The sequence below is a fragment of the Heteronotia binoei genome, chromosome 20, assembly GCF_032191835.1.
Source record: "Heteronotia binoei isolate CCM8104 ecotype False Entrance Well chromosome 20, APGP_CSIRO_Hbin_v1, whole genome shotgun sequence".
NCBI classification, from domain to species: domain Eukaryota; kingdom Metazoa; phylum Chordata; class Lepidosauria; order Squamata; family Gekkonidae; genus Heteronotia; species Heteronotia binoei.
The window spans coordinates 7,831,618-7,852,193 of NC_083242.1; the positions used below are offsets into that span (position 1 = coordinate 7,831,618).

The following is a 20,576-nucleotide window of genomic DNA, read 5'->3' on the forward strand; positions in this document are numbered from 1 at the left end:
CGGCTCAACATTAGGAAGAACTTCCTGACCGTTAGAGCAGTTCCTCAGTGGAACAGGCTTCCTCGGGAGGTGGTGGGCTCTCCTTCCTTGGAGGTTTTTCAACAGAGGCTGAATGGCCATCTGACAGCAATGAAGATCCTGTGAATTTAGGGGAAGGTACTTGTGAGTTTTCTGCATTGTGCAGGGGATTGGACTAGATGACCCTGGAGGTTCCTTCCAACTCTGTGATTCTGTGATTACATAGCAGGCATTATATCATTGTGTGGGACCCAGTTCTTCTAGGGTCACCAGCTCTGCATTGGAAAACACCAGGAGATTTTGGGGGGCGGGGTGGAGCCTGAGGAGAGCAGGATTTGAGGAGGGGAGGGACTTCAGTGAGGTATGATGCCATACAGTTCAACTTCCAAAGGGGCCATTTCCTCTAGGTGAGGTGATCTCTGTCACCTGGAGATCATTTGGAATCCCAGGGGATCTCTGGCAGTGTTCCCTCAGAGCCGCACATGTGAGCGGCTCATTAAGAAGAATAAGTGTCAGAGTTAAGCCCCGCCCTTCGCTCAGAGTCTCAGAGCAGCTGACAACCTCCTTTCCCTTCCCCTCCTCACAACAGACACCCTGCGAGGCAGGGGGGCTGAGAAAGCTCTGACAGAAACCGCTCTTGAGAGGAACAGCTCTGTGAGAACTTGAGATTGACTCAAAGTCACACCGACAGGTGCATGTGGAGGAGTGGGGAATCAAACTCAGTTCTCCCAGACAAGAGTCGACACACCTAACCACTACACCAAACTGGCACCAGTAATCTGGTGGGTTTTACACTGTCCGTTGCCTTTTTGAAAATTACACCAATTATATTCTGCTCAAGATGTGAACTGCTTCGATCAGTGGGGGGGGGGGGGAATTAGAAGGAACGTCGCTCTCCTGCCGCCACCTGGAGATGGTAACGTAGCCAAGAGAGAATCACAGAAGTCAATCAAGCAACAAGAAAAGCCGTAAAAAATAACTAACCCCAATACAAAACGTGGGGGGGGAAAAATCCAGTCTCTAAATAATCACAATATCAAGACAAACATTCAAATGTAAAGGCCTTATGATAGAATGTCTGATGAAAGTTCATAAACACTTGCAAAGTGGATCAGCCTTCCAGCCGCAATACAATTGGTCACCCTTTCTCAGGGGTGGAATTCTAGCAGGGGCTCCTTTGCATATTAGGCCACACACCCCTGATGTAGCCAATCCGTCAAGAGCTTACAAAAAAGAGCCCTGTAAGCTCTTGGAGGGTTGGCTACATCCGGGGTGTGGCCTAATACGCAAAGGAGCTCCTTCTAGAATTCCGTCCCTGCCCTTACTGCTTCTTTGTTCTTTCTGTAAAGTGCTTGTGCAGTTTAACTCCTTCAATAAAACTCTTCCAAAATTCAATGTTGAAAATGTCGGTTTCTCAAGGGTCTTGCCAGTTTCTCAATGAAATATAAGCATGGACTCGTAATAAGTCTCTGACGGTATTGTCAACCGCAGGGGAGGAAAAGGTGACCTACTTTTGCCCCCTTTTTGTATTGGGGTTAGTTATTTTTCATGGCTTTTCTTGTTGCTCGACCCCCCCCCCCCCCCAGAGACTGGCACCCTTAGCTTCTCCCCAGCTTGTGACCTCAAATGTCACAGGAAGTGAGGAATGATTAGCTGGTCTATTATGTACTGAATTTAATGTTCCGCTGGAAGCTTTGCGCAGACCCGGGCGACCGCGGGAAACGCTAGAGTCTCTTGATAGATTTGAACTCGAAGCAGCGACCAATGAGCGGTCTTGGCGCGAAACTTCACTGCTGTGATTTGGTATCAGAAATGTGGGGGGGTCTCGGCCCCGCCATGTTTTCTTAGTACGTAGTTGCTAATAAAACATGTTCCTGGTTGAACTCCTCTTTGTTGAACCCAGTATTTAACATGGTCTTTTAAAGTTCCTGCGTCAATCTTTGGCATCTGCCCCCGGGCCAATGCATCGGGCAGAGCTCTTAGGTCAGTAGGAGAGCGCAGGATCCTCCGCGAACGGAGATTAGGACTCGTGGGGGGCCCTCGCTGCCTCTGAGGGGATCATGAAGGGCCTAGGATCCACGTCGCTCCCATGCGGCCGTCCGTTGTGGTCTTCGTTCATCTGGGACACTTCGGTGGAGCCTGCCTCGAACCCGGGCACCGTCTGAGCAGCGTGGACAACGTGGACCTTGTTCCGGGCCTTCTTCCTCAGCAGGCAACTGAAGACCTTCTTGAAGCCCTTGCGGAAGTGCTTGGAGACCAGAGCGTAGACGATGGGGTTGAGGCAGGAGTTGGCGTAGGCCATGCAGTGGGAGAGCAGCCGGAAGGCGTAGGTCGTCTGGTTGAAGGGGAAGTCTCCGTAGAGGTAGCGGAGCACGACGACGTGGTAGGGCAGCCAACACAGGCAGAAGAGGACAGTCACAATGATGATCATCTTTGTGACCTTGCGCTTGGCCTTCTTGGACTCGGACATGTCCTCCACAGGGTCCACGGCCGTCCACAGGTATTTAATTGTCCTGGTGTACGAGAGGCTGACGATCAAGACCGGGATCATGTAGCCGAAGGCAAAAGTGCTGGTGTCCATGATCTTCCGCCTCCATTCTTCCCACCCGGGGACACAGATGTAGCTGGACTCCCACTCGATCAGGTCGTAGTAGCTGAGGTAAGGCCCGGAGAAGACCACGGAGAGGCCCCAGATGACAGCCATGGCTGCCACCGCGTTGCAGGGGGTGCGCAGCTCCCGAGAGCGTAGCGGGTAGCGGATGGCCAGGTATCTGCCCCAAAAGTCAAACATGTTAGTGATCGCTGAGGATGTCCGCGTTTGCGGTCAGACCCCTCTTCTCATAGAGGGGTAGTTTATCGCTAGAAAATCATAAACACCCTTCCTATGATATCATCGGAAATATCCTAAATGCAATACACTGCCCAGCCTAAGATGACACAAAATGGATGCCGGTCAGGGACATATCTGGATTGGACATGTTGTTTAGAAGTGTGGGGAAGAGCGGCTGGATAGCTAACAGCCTCCTCCCCCACTCTAGAGAGACGCGGGGCCTATTAGGCCACACACCCCTGATGTAGCCGATCCTCCTGGAGTTTACAGAAGGACCTGTACAAATAGCCCTGTGAGCTCTTGGAGGATTGGCTACATCAGGGGCTGTGTGGCTCAATATGCAAATGAGTTCCTGCTACCAAAAGAAAAGCCCTGGAGAGACGCCTAATTTAGGACAAGGGGTCTCCCAAGAAAACTATCTCCTCAGATTTTTTTAAAAAATAATTTTAAAAATCTTATTCTCTTTTCCTCTCATTGCCCTATCTTGCTTTAATTATTTAAATTTGCTGAGGCTAATGTACATGGTTCCAATGCTAACATCCCGAAGACCACTCACTACGGGTTAAGAAGACATTGGATTTATATCCCGCCCTATACTCAGAATCTCAGAGTCTACAAGTGGTCACAATCTCCTTTAACTCCGTGCCCCCACAACATTCCAAATCTCATTTTTTCAAAAAACAAGTGCCACGTTCTGCCTTGGGGTCAGGCGCTCAGGGCAGCCAGAGATGACAAGCGGTTGATAGAGACTGTCTGCTTTCTTGTCTCACTTTCCCCCGCAAGGAGGGAATTGTTGTGTTTCTTTTGACGGCTGTGCCAGGTTGGACAGTCGGCGCAGCAGCTGAGAGAACGGGTTGCTCGTTCGAGTGTCAGCTTTGAAGAAAAGGAGCCGGCGGGGGTTGATGGGGAAAGGATTCGAGGGCCAGAGATGTTGGGCTGTGTGTCGGTGGATCAGTCTGAGGGACGGGCGGGAGGACGAGGGAAGAGTGTGCCACGTCTGACACCCACCCTGCCCATCGGCCCTGCCCGATACCAGCAGGCAACCAACGTTCAGTCCAGGTTTGAAGATGGCAACATCCGTTCTGTAACCAGGGGTGGAATTCTAGCAGGAGCTCCTTTGCATATTAGGCCACACACCCCTGATGTAGCCAATCCTCCTTGTAAGCTCTCTGAGGATTGGATACATCCGGGGGCATGGCCAAATATGCAAAGGAGCCCCTGCTAGAATTCCACCTCTGTCTGTAACCACTAGTAAGAAGGGTTGCTGTAGAGCGGGGGTGGCCAACTGTAGCTCTCCAGATGTATTTTTGCCTACAACTCCCATCAGCTCCAGCCAACATGGCCAATGGCTGGGGCTGATGGGAGTTGTAGGTAAAAAACATCTGGCCAGCTACCGTTAGCCACCTGCTGCCGAGAGCCACCACCGGCTCCTGGAAATAGATTCCCTGCAGGGGTGGAAAGTGTGGGCATCTCACAGCCAACGTGTGGCGATCCTGTGGGGTTTCCAAGGCAAGAGACAAAGAGAGGGGGTTTGCCACTGTCCGCCTCTGCGTGGCAACCGTGGACTTCTTGGGTGGTCTCCCATCCAAGCGCTGACCCCCCCAGCCCTGCTTAGCTTCCGTCCTCCCAGGCTCCATCTCCCGCTCGGTGAAAAATTAACCCTTCCCAGCGCTTTATCTCCCGGCACAGCACTCCCAAGCGTTTAAAAACGCAGTCCATCACAAATGGGTTGGCTATAAAGTGCTGTTAACCTCCCTGATGAAAATGGTTTTAAATAAATGAGACAAGCTTTGTCAGTTACATTAAAGCTAAGTATCAAAATGGGATTTGGGGAACCTGACGCTGGCATTTTGACGATGATGATGATATTGGATTTATATCCCACCCTCCACTCTGAAACTCAGAGTCTCAGAGTGGCTTACAATCACCTTCACCTTCCTCCCCCACAACAGGCACCCTCTGAGGTAGGTGGAGCTGAAAGAGCTCTGACAGAAGCTGCCCTTTCAAGGACAACTCTGCGAGAGCTATGGCTGACCCAAGGCCATTCCAGCAGCTGCAAGTGAAGGAGTGGGGAATCAAATCCAGTTCTCCCAGATAAGAGTCCATGCACTACACCAGTTCGGTGTAGTGGTTAAGTGCACGGACTCTTATCAGGGAGAATCGGGTGTGATTCCCCACTCCTCCACTTGCAGCTTCTGGAATGGCCTTGGGTCAGCCATAGCTCTCATAGGAGTTGTCCTTGAAAGGGCAGCTTCTGTCAGAGCTCTCTCAGCCCCACCTACCTCAGAGGGTGTCTGTTGTGGGGGGGGGAAGGGAAAGGAGATTGTGAGCCGCTCTGAGACTCTTTGGAGTGGAGGGCGGGATATAAATCCACTATCTTCATCTACCTCATAGTATGTCTGTTGTGGGGGAGGAAGGGAAAGGAGATTGTGAGCCGCTCTGAGACTCTTTGGAGTGGAGGGCGGGATATAAATCCAATATCTTCATCTACCTCACAGGGTGTCTGTTGTGGGGAGGAAGGGAAAGGAGATTGTGAGCCGCTCTGAGACTCTTTGGAGTGGAGGGCGGGATATAAATCCAATATCTTCATCTACCTCACAGGGTGTCTGTTGTGGGGGAGGAAGGGAAAGGAGATTGTGAGCCGCTCTGAGACTCTTCGGAGTGGAGGGCGGGATATAAATCTAATATCTTCATCTACCTCAGAGGGTGTCTGTTGTGGGGGAGGAAGGTAAAGGAGATTGTGAGCCGCTCTGATTCAGAGAGAAGAGTGTGGTATAAATCTTCAGTCTTCTTCTTCTTCTTAACCACTACTCCAAACCGGCTCTCACACATTCCGAAGTGGCAGCTGTTGCAGGGAGAACCCAGGCATTTTTTGGTAGAGAGCAGAGCCCCACCCCACCCCCCGAGTCCTGGGTTACCTGTCCACGGAGACGGCAGCTAGCGTGAAGCTGCTTGCGTACATGGTGAGGTAGATGAAGAAGTGGACGGCCTTGCACATGAAGGAGCCAAAGACCCAGCCCTCCAAGGAGTAGATGGTGGCCTGGAAGGGCACGCAGAAGATGATGAAGAAGAAGTCGGCCAAGCCGAGGTTGAGGATGAAGAGGTTGGTGCTGTTGTGGCCCATCTGCCCATTCCTTAGCAGCACGGCCAAGACCAGGCTGTTGCCCACCACGCCCAGCAGAAAGATGAGGGAGAAGATCACCGGGACGACGACACTCGCCGGGCTGAATTGGGAAGTGTCAGAGTCGTTCCAGTGTCCAGCTAAGCCGGCGAAGTCCTCCGGTTCGGTCATAGTCGTCTGCAGGTACACAGAGGGAGAAGGAGAGAGACGGCGGTGAGAAGTAGCGATTGGAGCGATTACGTACCGGGTTCGCTACAAAGTGCTGGTTATTACCTTTAAAGCCCTATATGGCCGAGGACCGGCCTACCTGAGGGACCGTTTTTCCCCATATGAGCCCCAGAGAGCACTGAGGTCAGCAGGGAAACACAAACTGACTATCCCTGGGCCAAAAGAGGCTAAACTCCAGAACACTCGTGCACGGGCCTTTTCCATCGTGGCCCCATGCCTATGGAACCAGCTCCCGGAGGAGGTGCGGGCCCTGCGGAACCTCGACCAGTTCCGCAGGGCCTGCAAGACCACCCTTTTTAAGCTGGCATTTACGGACTGCTGATTCATGATTGTTTCAATAAAGGGATCCAATAAAGGATAAACAATAAAGGATTGTTTCAATAAAGGACCCTCGCTATCATGTAAACTGACAGGAATAGCACCAGGAACACCATTGCTACTGTCAGATTAAGTTAAGTTATCTGGGTATTGATTGGTTTTTAAATAATGTTAATTTTAAAGTTTGTATATTTATTGTATTGTATATTTTATGAATGTTGTTAGCCGCCCTGAGCCTGCTCTGGCGGGGAGGGCGGGATATAAATAAAATTTTATTGCTATTATTTTATTATTATTAGTCCCGGATGATAGGCGACAGGGGCAAGTGCCCCCTAACCCCCCCCCCCAAAAAAGGGGACAAGACGAGAAGGTTTGGAGCATGAGGAGCTTAACTCGCATAGGGTGAAAATCACCCTTTTGCTTAGCCCTGGCAGTGGGGTGGCAGTGATCCTGGGCCCCCAATCTGGACTTCTGCCCAGGGCCCGGGAATCTTTGACCCGGAGGCAGTGTGGTGTAGTGCTAAGTAATTTGGCATAGAAGCTGGGAGACTTGGTTTCAAAATCGCTACTCTGGCATAACAGCCTTTTGGATGACCTTGTGCCCTGACACCACCACCCCTCTCTTTCTCAGCCTCGCACCGCCTCACAGGGTGTTGTGGAGAATACCATAAGGTATGTGGTTCTGGCCCGACCTTCTGGGGCACCAGAAAACAACTCTGCACCATCCTCTATATGGCCAACGGTAGCTCTCCAGATGTTTTTGCCTACAACTCCCATCAGCCCCAGCCAGCATGGCCAATGATTGGGGCTGATGGGAGTTGTAGGCAAAAAAAAATCTGGAGAGCTACCCTTGGCCATCCCAGCTCTATACGACAGTCCTTCAAGTATTTGAAGATGGTGATCATATCACTTCTCAGTCATCTAATCTTCCCGCACATTTAACCTCTACACTAAACTACACAAAGCCACCCCCCCACCCCATCCCACGTAGCCCTGATCCAAATTGGAGCCCTGTGTACTGGGGTACTTTGAGAGCCAGTTTGGTGTGGTGGTTAAGTGCACAGACTCTTATCTGGGAGAACCGGGTTTGATTCCCCACTCCTCCACTTGCAACTGCTGAAATGGCCTTGGGTCAGCCATACCTCTGGCAGAGGTTGTCCTTGAAAGGGCAGCTGCTGTGAGAATCCTCTCAGCCCCACCCACCTCACAGGGTGTCTGTTGTGGGGGGAGAAGATAAAGGAGATTGTAAGCCGCTCGGAGTCTCTGATTCAGAGAGAAGGGCGGGGTATAAATCTGCAATTCTTCTTCTTCTTTGACATTGTCACCTCACTCTAGTTCAATGGAGTCCTTTGCTGTTAGCCCCTCACTGCTGCTGAATAGAGACTCCTTGACCGTTGCCACTCAACGCCATTGAAAAGAATCTTCAGTTGCTTGTTCCTACTCCAACGCAGATAGTTTCTGCTCAGTTGCCTTCTTTTTCTTTCTCCAGGTTGCCAGGTCCCCTAAAGCCAGCCCCTGAGGGGACAGGGGCGGAGCCTGAAAAATAAGGGGCGTGGCTCCTAGGTTGTGGTGGGACGGCAGAGGACTGGCTCAGGGTGGAGCTTGATGGGGCCAGAATTAGTGGCCACAGGGTGTCTGTTGTGGGGGGAGAAGATATAGGAGATTGTGAGCCCCCCTGAATCTCTGATTTATTTATTTATTTTATTGGATTTATATCTCGCCCTCCCCGCCAAAGCAGGCTAACATTTAGAGAGAAGGGCGGGGTATAAATCTGCAATTCTTCTTCTTCAGATCTGACTGCTGAAGTGAGTGAATCAACATGGAGTGAGTGAATCAACATCTGGAAGAACCGGGTTTGATTCCCCACTCCTGCACTTGCACCTGCTGGGTCAGTCACAGCTCTCGCAGAGCTGTCCTTGAAAAGGCAGCTTCTGGGAGAGCTCTCTCAGCCCTACCCACCTCCCAGGGTGTCTGTTGTGAGGGAAGGAGATAAAGGAGATTGTAAGACGCTCTGAGACTCTGATTCAGAGAGAAGGGCGGGGTATAAATCTGCAATCTCCCCTGCAGGAAACTGGCATCTGGTCCACGGGGGGGGGGGGGGGGAAGCGCAATGTGTAGTTTAACCCTGAGCCATGCCCCTTCGCTTGAAAAGCTTTAAGCAAAGAAGGGTTTCATTTTCATGCTCCCTCCTGCATCCATGCCCCTCTTGCAAAGTCCTTTCAAAAGCCCCCCTTGGGTGTTCTGAATGGATGCGCCGTTCCTTGGGTTCTGGCCAAAGAACTAACCGAGTCCAAATGCGAACTGCAAGCAGTAAATTCCTGCCTCGCAAATGAATGGCATTCGAATTCAGCCTCGCTCGCATCTGTCCGGGCCCAGATTGCAATCTGAATATTTGGCATGGGGAAAGAAGCATTCGGCTAAGAGTTACGGCTTGGGGTTTGCCTTGGAGAGGGAGTCTTGTCTCTGTGACTGCATCTGTAGCACGCCCGTGTCTGGAGAGCTCTGTTTCCCCGGCAAGCTGATGGATCACAGCTGGGCCGAACCATTCCCACTCCGGCAATAAGATTCAAGTGCTAGATCAAGACGCGTGCCAAGGAAATTGATTTTATTGCACTGCAGAAATCTATGGCGGCGACGTCTGTCCGTCGCTCTGGCTGCGTTCGAATCCCACCCCGCTGAATAAAGGGCAGCGTTGCGAGAGAGAGTTATAGTTGCCCGTCTCCCTCGGCGCATGGGTCTAAAACAACAGTTTAACATTTTCATGCACGGTTCCAGAGGTTTTGAACATATGAACATATGAAGCTGCCTTATACTGAATCAGACCTTTGGTCCATCAAAGTCAGTATTGTCTTCTCAGACTGGCAGCAGCTCTCCAGGGTCTCAAGCTAAGGTTTTTCACACCTATTTGCCTGGACCCTTTTTTGGAGATGCCAGGGATTGAACCTGGGACCTTCTGCTTCCCAAGCAGATGCTCTACCACTGAGCCACCGTCCCTCCCCCTTTTGGGGGCTCCTCTCGCAGCTTGCAAGAGCAGCTCTGCATTTGTCCCAAATGTTTGGAGTTATGTGATCATTATTGTATGGCAGCGTGTGCAGTAGAGCCAGGGGATCCTAAGATTGTCTGGTAGCCAGACGTTCAAGCTCTTTTAGTATTACACACCACTCGGTGGTGAGCTAGACTTGGTTTTAAGGCAAGAGATATTACAGAGGTGGTTTGCCATTGCCTGCCTCTGCATCCCAGGCCAGGTATTCCTTGGAGATCTCCCATCCAAGTACTTGCCAGGGTCAGCCCTGCTTAGCTTCTGAAATCTGATGACATCAGGCTGGCCTGGGCTATCCTGGTCAGAGCATTCATAGAATCATAGAGTCATAGAGTTGGAAGGGAGCTCCAAGGTCATCTAGTCCACTCTCCTGCACAATGCAGGAGACTCACCAATACCTCCCCCTAAATTCACAGAATCCTCATTGCTGTCAGATGGCCCTCTAGCCTCCATTTAAAAACCTCCAAGGAAGGAGAGCCCACCACCTCCCAAGGAACCCTGTTCCACTGAGGAACCGCTCTAAACTCACAAATACCTCCCCCTAAATTCACAGGATCCTCATTGCTGTCAGATGGCCCTCTAGCCTCCGTTTAAAAACCTCCAAGGATATCTCCTTGTGGGTATCTGGGGCACCAAATTTGCAGCATAGCATCCAGTGCTTCTCCTCAAAACACCCTCCAAGGGGGTCCTATTCTATGAGCTCCCAAAGAAGGTGCCCCCTATCCTTCCTTATTTCCAAATGGAGGGAAGGCATTGAAAAGGTGTGCGGTCCCTTTCAATGTGATGGCCAGAACTCCCTTCAGAGTTCAATGATGCTTGTCACATCCTCGCTCCTGGCTCCACCCCCAAAGTCCCCAAATATTTCTTGAATTGGACTTGGCAACCCTAAGAGCCCACCACCTCCCGAGGAAGCCTTTTCCACTGAGGAATCGCTCTAATGGTCAGGAAGTTCTTCCTGATGTTGAGCCGGAAACTCTTTTGATTTAATTTCAACCCATTGGTTCTGGTCCTGCCTTCTGGGGCCACAGAAAACAATTCCACACCCTCCTCTCTAGGACAGCCCTCCAAGTACTTGAAGACGGTATTCAAGTACATTCATACTAGTGTTGAGTCCTAGCTCAGTCCTCAAAGGAATTGCACCTGACTGCACAGGTGTATGATTACCTTTGGGAGAAAGGCGGATGCCCAATGCCACGCTTGAATCTAGGATGCCTTCCTTCAGAGGCCACGCAGTCAATGGACCTTATGCCCTCTTCACTCATTCCGTTCTCTTTTCAAGATGTGCATCCCAAAGCCAAAGTTGCTGCAGTGTGCTGCATTCTAGTAGTTCATCATCATCATCGATCTAACTTGACAAAAACTGCAATGCTCCTAAACCAACACAAGAGCAATTTCATTGCTGACCTAAAAGCTTCAAGGGGAGATTACAATGGGGGATGGTGGAACATGAGTTCATTCACAAGTTCAGAACAACGATTCCCCCCACAGGGCTCAATAGAGATGTAGGATTTTTATCTCACTACAGATGCTAATTTTCTGGCTTTTCCTCTGTTATAATCAAGCGGATTACAATATGTGTGCATCTTTGCATCCTTTATGAACAATCTTTACAAACCCTTCCTGCCTTCTGACCACAATAAAAAGACTCAGAGATCTCCATTTCTACTCTTCTTGTATCTGATGATGATGATGATATTGGATTTATATCCTGCTCTCCCCTGAGCCCCATGGCGCAGAGTGTTAAAGCTGCAGTACTGCAGTCCTAAGCTCTGCTCACGACCTGAGTTCGATCCCCGGTGGAAGCTGGGTTTTCAGGTAGCTGGCTCGAGGTTGACTCAGCCTTCCATCCTTTCGAGGTCGATAAAATGAGTACCCAGATTGCTGGGGGGAAAGGGTAGATGATTGGGGAAGGCAATGGCAAATCACCCTGTAAAAAGTCTGCCATGAAAACATGAAAGCAACGTCACCCCAGAGTCGGAAACGACTGGTGCTTGCACAGGGGACCTTTCCTTTCCTTTTCCTCCCCTGAAACTCAGTCTCAGAGTAGCTCATAATCTCCTTTACCTTCCTCCTCCACAACAGACACCCTGTGAGGTAGGTGGAGCTGAGAGAGCTCTCCCAGAAGCTGCCCTTTCAAGGACAACCTCTGCGAGAGCTATGGCTGACCCAAGGCCATTCCAGCAGCCACAAGTGGAGGAGAGGGGAATCAAACCCACGTCTCCCAGATAAGAGTCTGTGGACTTAACCACTACACACTGGCTCTCTGAAGGGAGAATTGACTCTTACACGCTAAAACTCCTGACTGCCTCTAAGATACACCTGGATTCAACTCTGTTCGCTTGTAGACCAACACAGCTACCCCGTGAAACTAAGTTTATGGTGTAAGAAGCTGGAAAAGCCTCTTGCTGGCTTCGTGGAGATCCCCCATTAGACAAAGCGGTAGTTTTCTCAACAGTCTCATTTCCTTAACTTAATTCCCCATCCAGTAATGTATACAAACTCCCCCAAAGCGAGAAAAAGCACAGAGAGAAACACAAGGGGGGGAGAACAGCCAGAGGTTTCCCACTCATTCAAACCAAACCCTTTCTAAGAACAGAGTCCAGTTTAATTCAGATTGGTGGACTTCGTTCGGCGGGGAAAGTCTTTTTCTGGCCATTTCAAAGGGCAGCTGCGTGGATCTGCCATGGGATAACACGATTCGAAGCCAGGGGCACCTTGAAGATCAATAAAATTTGGAGGGTTTTGAGAGTCAGCATTCGTCTAACTGGGGGTGCTAGAAGGAGAAGAAGAAGACTGCAGATTTATACCCCACCCTCCTCTCTGAATCAGAGACGCAAAGCGGCTTACAATCTCCTATAATATCTTCTCAGACACCCTGTGAGGTAGATGGGGCTGAGAGAGTTCTCCCAGAAGTTGCCTTTTCAAGGACAACTCCTGCCAGAGCTATGGCTGACCCAAGGCCATTCCAGCAGGTGCAAGTGGAGGAGTGGGGAATCAAAGCCGGTTCTCCAGATAAGAGTCCACACGCTTAACCACTACACCAAACTGGCTCTAAAAGTTCATATCCAAAAACCTTCTTGGGGCTCTGTTCTGATAGACTGGTTGTTGCGGCAGCAGGTTGTTACAGGAGCTCTGAGAAGGAGCACTCGGAACAGCTTGTTCAGAAGGTGTTCTTTCCAGAGTGCTCTTTATTCTGTTTGGGAAGACTTGTTATTATGCCCATTGTACAGAAGAGTAGAATCATAGAGTTGGAAGGACCTCCAGGGTCATCTAGTCTGACCCACTGCACAAAGCAGGCAATTCACAAACACCTCCCCACACCCCCAGTGACCCCGCCCCATACCCAGAAGACGGCAAAAACCTCCAGGATCCCAGGTCAAACTGACTGGAAGGAAAATTGCTGCCTGACCCCAAAGTGGCAACCAGCATTCCTTGGGCATGTAAGAAAGGGCCACGAGAACGAAGCACTGATGCGAACCTTCCCACTCTCCCTCTTATGAGCTGCCTTAATTCACAGATTCAGCATTGCTGTAAGACGGCCGTCTAGCCTCTGTTTGGAAACCTGGAAACCTCCAAGGAAGGAGAGCCCACCACCTCCTGACGAAGCCTGTTCCACTGAGGAACTGCTCTAACGGTCAGGAAGTTCTTCCTAATATTGAGCTGGAATCTCTTTCAATTTAATTTCAACCTGTTGGTTCCGGTCGTACCTTCCAGGGCCACAGAAAACAATTTTGCGCTACCCTCTGTATCAGGGGTGGCCAAACTGTGGCTCGGGAGCCACGCGTGGCTTTTTTACACATATTGCATGGCTCTCGAAGTCTCCATTGGCCAGCTTGGAGAAGGCATCTGTCTCTTTAAATCACTTCTCCAAGCCAAACCAGCCAGCAACTTGGAGATGGCATTTGAAATTAAAGTTGCTCTCTTTCCACCTCTCTTCCTCCCCACCCCCCATCTATTTGCTTTCTTTCCACCTTTCTTTCAGTTTTTCCTTCCTCCCTTCCCTCCTCGTGGCTCTCAGACATCTGATTATCATGTCTTGCGGCTCTCCAACTTCTGACATTTATTCTATGTGGCTCTTGTGTTAAGCAACTTTGGCCACTCTTGCTCTGTATGACAGCCCTTTGAGTAATTGAGGGTTTCGTCAAGGTTTATCTGGAGATGCCTTATTTTGAAGGGGGTATGTAGAGTTTCATTTTAGATGGGGCGATCATTGGAGACGTGGCCCTAGAACCCGTTCTCAGGCACAGGTATTCCCTAGAGAGCACGACACCAGCATGGGGTCATGGTTAAAGTGTTGGGACTGGGATCTGGGTTCGAATTCCCATTTGTGTCATGGCAGCTCTTCAGGTGACCTTGGACCGGTCACGCACTCTCAGAGAAACCTACTTCAGAGGGTTGTTGCGAAGGTAAAATGGAGATGCAGAGAACAATATAAGCTGCGTTGGGCCCTCCCTGGGGGAGGCGGGGAAAGCCAGGATAGAAAGTAAAACTTGAAAAAGAAACACCTCTGAGAACGTGCAGAGCGTCTTTCCTCCCTGCCGAATGCCACAATATCCTCCCCAACCCCATTTAAAAGCAGGAGAAAAGATCTTCAAATCAGCTTTCTGGGAGCTTTTTGCTTTAGCAGTCCATCAGCTGCTCTAACCAGGAAACATCCCTCCCTCTCTGGTTGCCACATGTTTCTACAAGCTGCGCTCCTCTGCCTTAAAACAGCTTGGGGGAGGGAGAAGCCGAGCCCCTTTCCCTGCCAGGAAAACAGGGCTGTTTCTTCAAACGGCAAATGGACTTCAAAAGACGCAAGAGCCAAAGGCAGCGGTGATGCCCGTCTCTCCCGAAACCCCAGCATCCCTCTTTCACCACTCAGACAGCACACCCCTCCCAGGAAGACGACCTACCTTCTCCTAAGGTGCAAGCCGGCTCCTCTCCCTAAGTTCACGCCTCCGCTTTCCCCTTGCCTGGAGTCTCAGTCCTGGACCAGCCTGCGGCCGGCTTCTGCCCGTGAGTTGCCCTGCGCTGGCACATCCCAGCTGAGCCTGTCTGCGTGTGATGCCAGCTGCTTCTCAGCTCTCTCTCGCTCTCTCTGCCGCGCTCAGCCACTCATGCCGGAGTCTCCCCCCACCCCCCAGTCCAGCTTGCTTCGCCTCCTCCTCTTTCTCTCCTCCTCTTTCCGTCTGGTCACACCCTCAGACGTTTCTTCCCTCTTCTACCCACTGTGGGTAAGGTGCCCCTTCCACCCTCTCAAAACTACATCCCTAATATCCCATCCGGGCTCTGTTCTGGACAATCTCAGCCATCCCTTAGCTCCTGGGTCATATTCCTCAATGGCAAGTGCAACGTTCTACGGGTGCCAGTAGGGTTGCCAAGTCTGATTCGAGAAATCTCTGGGGACTTTGGGGGTGGAGCCAGGAGACTTTGGGGGTGGAGCAAGGAGACTTTGGGGGGTGGAGCAAGGAGACTTGGGGGGTGGTGGAGCCAGGAGCAAGGTTGTGACGAGCATCATGGAACTCCACAGGGAGTTCCGGCCATCACATTGAAAGGGACCACTGCACACCTTTTAAATGCCTTCCCTCCACTGGAAATAATGAAGGACGGGGGCACCTTTTGGGGGGCTCATAGAATTGGACCCCCTAGTCCAATCCTTTTGAACCTTGGAGGGTCTTTTGAGGAGAGGCACCGGATGCTATGCTGAAAATGTGGTGCCTCTACCTCAAAAGACAGCCCCACCCCCCAGAGCCCCATGTACCCGCAGTTCGATTCTCCATTATACCCTATGGGAATCGATCTCCATAGGGGAGGGGTGGGCAAGGGTAGCTCTCCAGATGTTCCCCCCCTACAACTCCCATCAGCCCCAGCTGGCATGGCCAATGGCTGGGGCTGATGGGAGTTGTAGGCAAAAAAACATCTGGAGAGCTACCCTTGGTCACCCCTGCCATAGGGAATAATGCAGTGCCCAGAAGACACCTCCCCCTTGCTTTCTGATAACCCTGAAGCTGGGGAGTCTCTCCAAACCAGGGGATCCCCTGCCCCCACCTGGCGATTGGCAATCCTAGGTGCCAGCCTCCAGGTGGGACCTGGGGATCCCCCTGGGATTACAGCTCATGTTCAGGCTACAGGGATGAGTTCCCCCTGGAGAAAATGGCTGCTTTGGAGAAGAAGAAGATATTGGATTTATAGCCCGCCCTCCACTCTGAATCTCAGAGACTCAGAGCGGCTCGCAATCTCCTTTCCCTTCCTCCCCCACAACAGACACCCTGTGAGGTGGGTGGGGCTGGAGAGGGCTCTCACAGCAGCTGCCCTTTCAAGGACAACCTCTGCCAGAGCTCCGGCTGACCCAAGGCCATTCCAGCAGCTGCAAGTGGAGGAGTGGGGAATCAAACCTGGTTTTCCCAGATAAGAGTCCGCACACTTCACCCCTACGCCAAACTGGAGGGGGGACTCTGTGCCATTGCACCCCACAGAGGTCCCTGGCCTCCCCAGGCTCCGCCCCCGCATCTCCAAGAGTGTCCCAACCTTGATATTGGTAACCTTCCCTTCCCCTCCCTTGCTGGTGTAAAGCCACCAAAGCCCTACCTGTTTTCCTGCGCTAAGAAACCAGGAATGATGGACGTCTCTTCCTTCCACAACAGGGCTCATTTCCAAAGATTTCGGCCTGTCTGCCTTCCGCATCCTTCTTCGAAGGAACGCAGGGAGGGGGATTGGTGCGTCTCTGTCCCTCCATTTTAGTGCCGCAACAACCCTGAGAAGTAGGTACAGTCAGACTGGAGGGATATGGTCCCTATGACCAACTCTAGTGAACATTCAGGCTGCTGCAGCCTGTACTGACTGCAGCTTCTAGGCAGTCTCCAAGGGCAGCCCCACGCAGAGCACAGTGCAGCAGTCTAATCTTCTCGTTACCAGGGCGTGCGCCGCAGGGGCAAGATCTTTTCCACCCAGAAAGGGCTGCAGCTGGTTCACCAGCTGAAGTTGTCAAAGGTAGAATCTAGGCGGGGTTCTACCCGCCTGCTCAGTTTGTGCTTGGTAAATAAAGAGAGATGACCGGTCCACAGTGTGCTTTCCTGACTAGGAAATCTGATACAGTGGACTTTAAAAAATTTCAGGCAGAACAGTTGCAGTCGGCTCAGCTTGTGTGCCTTACCTGTGTGTGTTTAAGTGCCATCACGTCACCTCCAACTTATGGCAACCCTATGAATTTATATCTTCCAAACTGTCCCACTGTTTGGTGTAGCGGTTAAGTGTGCGGACTCTTGTCTGGGAGAACGGGGTTTGATTCCCCACTCCTCCACTTGCACTTGCTGGAATGGCCTTGGGTTAGCTATAGATCTCACAGAGTTGTCCTTGAAAGGGCAGCTGCTGTGAGAGCTCTCTCAGCCCCACCCACCTCACAGGGTGTCTTTTGTTGGGGAGGAAGGCAAAGAAGATTGTAAACCACTCTCAGACTCTGAGATTCACAGTGAAGGGCAGGGTATAAATCCAATTTCCTCCTCCTCAGCTTTGAGCAGGTATTCTTGCAAATGGAGGGCATATGAAGCCGCCTTCTACTGAATCAGACCCTCGGTCCATCAAAGTCAGTCTTGTCTACTCAGACTGGCAGCGGCTCTCCAGGGTCTCAAGCTGAGGTTTTTCATGCCTATTTGCCTGGACCCTTTTGAGTTGGAGATGCTGGGGATTGAACCTGGGACCTTCTGCTTACCAAGCAGATGCTCTACCGCTGAGCCACCATCCCTCCCCAAAGGTAAAGGGCCTTTGTGGTTTCCTTGATGAAATCTATTTCAGGTTGCGTCTTTCTCTTCCACTTTTCCTAGGATTGCTGTCTTTCCCGGTGACTCTTGTCTTCGCATAATGTGACCAAAGCAAAACAGCCTTGGATTGCTGCTGGTTTGTGTGTATGTGTATGTGTGTGTGGCAGGCCTCATATCATATATTTGGCCCGTTTTCCAGAGGTAGCTTCTAGAACAGGGGTGACCAAACTTGTTTAACGTATAAGCCACACAGGAAAAACATCAGATGTTTGAGAGCCAAAAGACATGAATGTCGGATGTTTGAGAGCTACAAGGAAGGAAGGAAGATGGGGAGGGAGAGGTGGAAAGAAAGCAACTTTAACTGACAGCTGGCTTGGCTTGGCAAAGTGATTTAAAGAGACAAATGCCTTCTCCAAGCTAGCTGATGGGGAGGTGGGGGCTTCAAGAGCCACACAGTATGTGTGAAAGAGCCACATGTAGCTCCCGTCCCGACCCACAGTTTGGCTACCCCGTTCTAGAAGAAGACCATAGATATATACCCTGCCCTTCTCTCAGAGCAGCTTACAGTCTCCTTTATCTTCTTCCCCCACAACCCCTGTGAGAGCTGTGGCTGACCCAAGGCCATTCCAGCAGTTGCAAGTGGAGGAGTGGGGAATCAAACCCCATTCTCCCAGAGAAGAATCTGCACACTTAGCCACTGCACCAAACTGGCTCTCTAGCCATGTGCCAAACACCTTTTCCTGCACTGTGTAACTTACATTCTTATTGTCTGAGCATCACTGAGACAAAAAACCAGTCACCGTTGACAAGGCAACCCCCTCTCCCTTGCTCTCAGCGAGGGCCCAAGGACGTCTCCATTAATTGGGAATCTGCCGGTAATTTCAGCTTGTTAAAACAAGTCGTTTCCCCCCACCTTTTCCTTTTTTAAAAAAAAAAAATGCTCTGATTACTTAACTGCTGATAATGGCCGAGCGTATTGATTCCTGCTAACGTTCAGAGCATCCACGCATCTCAGCCCACGGAGTTGCAGCGGGCAAAGGCACAGCGATTTCTGCACGAGAAGAACGGGCAAATTTGTGCAGAAGGTGCTGCGGTTCAGAGCTATACCAGCCAGGAGAGTTTCAGAATATTGGCCAACTTTAATTAGGACTGGTGCTTCCAAGAAAAATACTACAGAACTTGGGCTGTGGAACCAGTTTGGTGTAGTGGTGAAGGGTGCGGACTCTTATCCGGGAGTACCAGGTTTGATTCCCCACTCCTCCGTTTGCACCTGCTGGAACGGCCTTGGGTCAGCCATAGCTCTCAAAAAGCTTGTCCTTGAAAGGGCAGCTTCTGGGAGAGCTCTCTCAGTCCTACCTACCTCACAGGGTGTCTGTTGTGGGGGAGGAAGGGAAAGGAGATTGTGAGCCACTCTGAGATTCTGAGATTCAGAGTGGAAGGTGGGATATAAATCCGATATCTTCTTCTTCGTAGCTGAAGACGATCTTAGGGCTGGAAACAATTCCTCTTGCGTCAACATTTCCATGCACACATCGGAGGGTTTTCAGCAGTGAATTTCAGCTTTGTGGACTTTGAGAGCCAGTTTGGTGTAGTGGTTAAGTGTGCGGACTCTTATCTGGGAGAACCGGGTTTGATTCCCCACTCCTCCACTTGCACCTGCTGGAATGGCCTTGGGTCAGCCATAGCTCTCTTATCTGGGAGAACTGGGCTTGATTCCCCACTCCTCCACTTGCACCTGCTAGCATGGCCTTGGGTCAGCCATAGCTCTGGCAGAGGTTGTCCTTGAAAGGGCAGCTGCTGGGAGAGCCCTCTCAGCCCCACCCACCTCACAGGGTGTCTGTTGTGGGGGAGGAAGGGAAAGGAGATTGTGAGCCACTCTGAGACTCTGAGATTCAGAGTGGAAGGTGGGATATAAATCTGATATCTTCTTCTTCATAGCTGAAGATCTTAGGGCTGGAAACGATTCCTCTTGCATCAACATTTCCATGCACACATCGGAGGGTTTTCAGCAGTGAATTGCAGCTTTGTGGACTTTGAGAGCCAGTTTGGTGTAGTGCTTAAGTGCGTGGACTCTTATCTGGGAGAACCGGGTTTGATTCCCCACTCCTCCACTTGCACCTGCTGGAATGGCCTTGGGTCAGCCACAATTCTGGCAGAGGTTGTCCTTGAAAGGGTAGCTGCTGTGAGAGCCCTCTCAGCCCCACCCACCTCACAGGGTGTCTGTTGTGGGGGAGGAAGGGAAAGGAGATTGTGAGCCGCTCTGAGATTTGGAGTGGAGGGCAGGATATAAATCCAATAAATCTTCTTCTCCTCCTCCTCCTCCTTCTCCTTCCCCTGAGATTGCCTTCTGGGCTCTGGGATTCAGAGGCTTCGTGCTTCTGTATGTGAAAGTTCCCCTCAGTCATCATGGCTAGGAGCCATTGATGGACTTGTCCTCCATGAATCTACCTCATACCTTTTAAAGCTGTTTGTTCCTGTGGCCATCACGGCATCCTCTGGCTGCCAGTTCCACATTTTCATCACTCTCTGTATGAAACAGCGTTTCTGGTTCTCCTTCCTGGATTCTACTGCCCCTCAGCTTCATTGGATGCCCTCCAGTTTTGGGGAGGAGAAGGGGGAAAAATGCACTCTGTTAACTCTTTCCACCCCAGGCATGATTTTACAACCTACTTTCATACAGCCTCCACTTAGTCACCTCTTTTCTCCAAAAACTGAAAAGTCCCCGACTCTTCAGCCTTTCCTCCTAGGGAAGGTGCTCCAGCCCCCCACCCCCAATTGTCTTGGTTGCCCCCCTCGGTCCTTTCTCCCAGCTCTGCGATGTCCTTTTGGAGTTACGGCAACCAGAACTGTATGCAGCATTCCAAATGAGGCCACACCATGGATCTACACAGGGGCATCACACCCAGGCTTTGAATTCTGCAGGAGCTCACAGGAGCGCAGCTCCTGAACCTTTCTGAGGGTTCCCCCTCCTCCTCCCCACCTACCTTGTCCATTGAGTAGGAGGTGCAGCTGCATAACAATCCCTGGATTAGGAGAACAGGCAGGCAGCCAGCTACCAGGGGCTTTGCCACACCCCCAGCAGCCCTCATGAACCTCTGGAGAAGCCCACGCCACCCTTTCTCCACTTCTTATGTGATTTTGGGCAGAGGGTGGCTTGCTGGCCTTTTGACTGTGTTTGGGAGGGGGCAAGGAGAGCCCCAGGTGAGCGAGGCCTGCTTGGGCTGGCTGGATCTCTAGCTAGCCCAAGCAGACCTCACTCGCCCGGGGCTCTCCTTTCTTGCAT

The 20,576-nt window shown here is 51.2% G+C and overlaps 1 protein-coding gene across 1 annotated transcript; it reads right to left on the bottom strand.

Annotated features, from left to right (window-relative positions):
* Positions 1 to 1,672: 1,672 nt before the first annotated feature.
* Positions 1,673 to 19,869, bottom strand: LOC132588350 (galanin receptor 2b-like). The gene is made up of 3 exons (XM_060260722.1): positions 19,749 to 19,869; positions 5,767 to 6,146; positions 1,673 to 2,789 (listed from the first exon to the last, which is right to left on the bottom strand). Exons 2-3 carry the CDS (start codon positions 6,138 to 6,140, stop codon positions 2,039 to 2,041), a joined length of 1,125 nt encoding a protein of 374 aa, XP_060116705.1. The 5' UTR covers positions 6,141 to 6,146; positions 19,749 to 19,869; the 3' UTR covers positions 1,673 to 2,038.
* Positions 19,870 to 20,576: the final 707 nt, after the last annotated feature.

What these genes read in the sequence shown, in the direction of transcription:
- LOC132588350 (XM_060260722.1), bottom strand. Translation starts at nt 6,140, where the DNA reads ATGACCGAACCGGAGGACTTCGCCGGCTTAGCTGGACACTGGAACGAC. An exon ending in GCTGCCGTCTCCGTGGACAG is followed by an intron (nt 2,790 to 5,766) that starts GTAACCCAGGAC and finishes CTTTTGGGGCAG; the next exon opens with ATACCTGGCCATCCGCTACC.